The following is a 3,764-nucleotide window of genomic DNA, read 5'->3' as shown; positions in this document are numbered from 1 at the left end:
TTTCCCCCCCCCCTGCCAGATACTCGTCCGGCTGAATGTCCCGCATGATCTCCAGCCCGTTGCCAGTGCCCCCCTTCATGGTCATGAGCCGCGGCTTCCCGTCCTGCCCAGCATTGAAGGTGTAGCACTTCCCATAGCGGGTGAAGACCTGCAGGAGAGGACGTGGGGCTGAGGCTGGGGCCCCTCTGCCAGCACCCAACTGCTGCTGGCACCACAGCACGGAGCTGGGAGGGCACCACCAGCCCTGGAACAGCTGGTCCCAGCCTGGGGCTACAGTCCAACCCAGGTTCCTGTCCCTGGGTTGTTTCTCACTGTTGGAACTGCCCGTCTTTGCCCCAGTAGAGGAGGAGACATTCCCCACCATGGCACAGGGATGGACTTGCAGGAGACGCTTTGCAGATTTACAGCACCTCGGCCCCACAGACCCCACAGCAGCCCCAGTTCCCTGAGACGGCGGCACTCAGCCCTGTGCCCGCGCCAGCACCTCCTCCCGTCCCTCCTCCATCCCTGCGGAGGACGGGGCTGGACAGGATCCTGAACCCCCTGTTCCAGCCAACGCCTCGGGCACATCTCGGTGCTGCTGCCAGCCCGGGCAAGGGCCATGTGAGGCCACACGGTTGCCCCATGGGTGGTGGTGACACCGGGATGGACGTGCCAGGCACCTCCTCTGCGAGCACAGCCCCGCGGCTGCTCTCCGTGTCCCACCAGCCGGTCTCCGCAGCCGGTGCTGTCCCCAACTCCAGCGAAACTCCCAGGGCTGGAATGTCAGCCTGTCCCTGAGCGAGTGGGCAAGGACAGCAGCTCCTCCCGTGCCCACCCTGGGGCTACTCACCGCTGCGAAGTCCCCGGGGCCGCAGCGCTGGCCCCGGTAGCTGCAGCTCAGCAGCATGTCCTCCAGCTGGTGGCAAGTGCGGTTAAAAAACCCGTACAAATTTAGGGGCTCCTCCTCCTCATCCCCGGGGTTGGGGGGGGCCGGGGTAAAACCCAACTCCATCCCAGGCTCGTAGTCGACCAGGGGGGCCAGGTAGAGCAGGTCCTGGTGGCTGAGCTGCGAGAGGCGGACGCGGTTGATGTTGCAGAAGGTGATGGCTGGGAAGGTCATCTCGGGGCTGTCCTCCTCGCTGAGCAGCGTGACGTGGTGGTACTCCAGGTAGTAGGCGACGCGGTCGGCCACCTGGTAGAGGAAGACGGAGAGGGAGAGGAGGAAGGCCAGCGCCCAGAGCACCTGCCGAGCCCCCAGGCTGCCTTCCACGAAGATGTGGCTCAGCCCGTGCAGGGTGCAGCTGCTGGCAAAGGCCACGAGGTCTGTGGCTGCCCCCGTGTCTTCTTCCTCCTCTTCATCCTCCTCCTGCCCGTACAGGAACTTGTCGGCTCCATCCTCTCCCTTCCCAGGAGCTGCAGCGTCTCTTGGTCCTTCCTCGCTGGAGAAGGAGATGGTGCAGAATATCTGGAGAGGCATCGCCTGGCGTGGGGGTCCCAGCTGCAGTGTGGAGGACCCAGCTCTGGTCTGGGGGTCCTGGCCACAGCCTGGGGGTCTTCGTTGGTGGGCCAGTTCCTCAGGGTGTGGGTGAGAGCAGGGAAGGAGGAAAGGGCCAGTTCAGAGAGGAGAAATGGAGAAGGGCAAAGGAGTGAGAGGTGAGGGAGAGGAGCAGAGGGATGCTCGGAGGGGACGGAGAGAGGAGGGTATATGAGGAGCAGGGAGGAGGGGAGGAGGAGCGAGGGGCGGTTCTGCGGGCTCCCCAGGTCCCCCGGGACCGGCTGTGCTGGCAGGACGGGGCGGAGACGTCGCTGGCTCCAGGAACACTGACCTGCTGGGAGGTCCCGGGGGTCCCGAGGGGCTGCCAGGTCTGGGGTGACACAGGTGTGCAGTGGAGCCTGCGTGGGCCCCTGGTGAGCTGCGTATCCACCCAGTGTCCTCCGTCCTCCCCGCGGGCAGCAGGGCCCTGGCAGCCTGAGCAGCTCCCGGTGCCAGCCCAGTTCCGGAGCCGCCATCTGCCCAGCTCTCCGTGCTCTTCATCAGGGTGGCAGGAGCCAGAGGTTTTCCCAAAATGCCTGGGATGCTGTCCTGCTGCAGTGCCCGCCCGGGTGCTGCCAGGAGGGTGCTGTGGTGTCCTCGAGCTCTCGTGTCCTCGTCCAGCCCCACAGCCCCAACGGCGTGTCCCAGGTGGTGCAAGGTCCGTCCTCCTTCAAGCCAGGGCTGTTGGTGGCAGGATTTGGGCACTGCTGTGGTTCACGGGATGACTCCTCTTTCAGAACCCAGCCAGCACACGGTGCTCTGGATCTCCGTGGGGCACAGGGAGCTGCTGCTTCCCCTGGAGACTGTGTCTGGGCTTCGTGCTGCAGAGCCAGAGGGGGCTGGGGCTGATAGGGGGTCCCAGGGAAGCAGCCCTGCTGTGGGGGGGTGGGATGGAGCCAAGGGCCAGACTGGCTGCTGGGAGCAAAGACACCTCCTCCCTGCAGCAGCACCATCCCCTTCTCGTGGTTTGCTTTTTCCTGTGCTCAGCACTTCAGGAAAGCATCTGATGTGACCACAGAACAATCTCCAGCCCCTTCCCAGCAGCGCCAGCCCAAGGGGAAGGGGAGCGTCCAAATCCAGCAGCACTTGGATGCACCAGAGCTGGATGGGAGGTTTTGGCTGATGCCCTGGGTGTGATGAGCACACCCCAGCCCCCCAGTTCGGCTGCTCTGCCTCCTTCCTGTTCACTGTGGACCCCCCAGTCCGTGGGCTCATCCCAGCTTTCGGAAACGGGCACCACCAAACCAGGAGAACAAAGATAAGCAAGAAACTTGCACAGATCTGATCTGACACCAGGGCAGTTATTGGCTCTTCCTGAGCAGGTGACACCAGTGCAATGGGCAGGGTATGAGCTGGGGATCCCTGCCAGGGCAGGCTCAGCCAAGATGATGACTGATGATGTGACAGGGGGTTGTCCTTTGAGGGGCCACCCTGGGGCTCCCCAAGCTCAATATTCCCAATAGGCCCCTGTGTAAGAGGGACACTGGCAGTTGCCACAAAGCTGGGGATGCTGTCAGCACCTGGAAGAAGGGGTGGGTGACCTTGGAGACAAGTGCCAGAGCCAAGGGATGAAATTTCATAAAGCTGAGAGCAAGGTCGTGCCTTTTGGGAGCAACCAGAGAGTCTGAACTGGAAACTCAGCCTGGGAAATGGGCCAGGGAGGTGGATTGGGGAACTGGAAGCCAACATGTTGTGGGGACCAGGTCAGATCCTGGCCCTTTGTCTTTGATGGAGATGAGCTGCAGCTGTACCAGGGGCAGTGCTGGGCTATAGGGGCATTGCTGGGCTATAAAGGCATCAGGGCTTCACCTGGGAGGGGCTTGGGGGCTGCTGAGCTGGTTCAGCCCTCTGGGAGCAGCCTGGCCTGATCCCACCCAAACTGGAGCTGGAAGATGCTCTCAGCAGGTACGAGCTGGCTGAGGTCAGGGGTGGGATTTCTGGTGTTCCCCGTCTCTGGGACAGGGAGTTCCTTTGCAATGCCTGTAGGAAAGAAAAGCAGGAGAACGGAAGAGATGCCTGAAGGGATTTTTTCAGCCCTGGCAGGGCAGTGACGAGCAAGCAGCGCTGCCTGGGGCCCCGCGGGACGGTCCCTGCTGGTGGGAGCGAAGGGGGCTGAGCTGCTCCCACCGCCCGAGGAGCTTTTTTGGGAGCGATTGCAGCAGGGAGGAGGGAGAAATGCGGTAATGAAAACACTCCATCATCGGCTGGGGCCGTTAACCTGCCTCGCTCAGCTTAACCGGCTTGCAGG

General features: G+C 63.0%; 1 protein-coding gene across 1 annotated transcript in view; it reads right to left on the bottom strand.

Annotated features, from left to right (window-relative positions):
* ASIC1 (acid-sensing (proton-gated) ion channel 1) overlaps nucleotides 1–1,459 on the bottom strand; it is a 4,143-nt gene extending 2,684 nt beyond the window's left edge. Inside the window, exons 1-2 of the mRNA XM_009994083.1 lie at nucleotides 833–1,459; nucleotides 32–148 (exon numbers count right to left, since the gene is read on the bottom strand). Of these exons, the coding sequence (XP_009992385.1) occupies nucleotides 32–148; nucleotides 833–1,459 (744 nt within the window). The remainder of the gene's footprint in view (nucleotides 1–31; nucleotides 149–832) is intronic.
* Between the last annotated feature and the right edge of the window lie 2,305 nt (nucleotides 1,460–3,764).

This window comes from Chaetura pelagica, unplaced genomic scaffold (genome assembly GCF_000747805.2).
Source record: "Chaetura pelagica isolate M959 unplaced genomic scaffold, ChaPel_1.0 scaffold743, whole genome shotgun sequence".
In the NCBI taxonomy this organism is placed as follows: Eukaryota; Metazoa; Chordata; class Aves; order Apodiformes; family Apodidae; genus Chaetura; species Chaetura pelagica.
The sequence above is the reverse complement of the archived record's forward strand: the minus strand, read 5'-3'. Positions and strand labels throughout refer to the sequence as shown.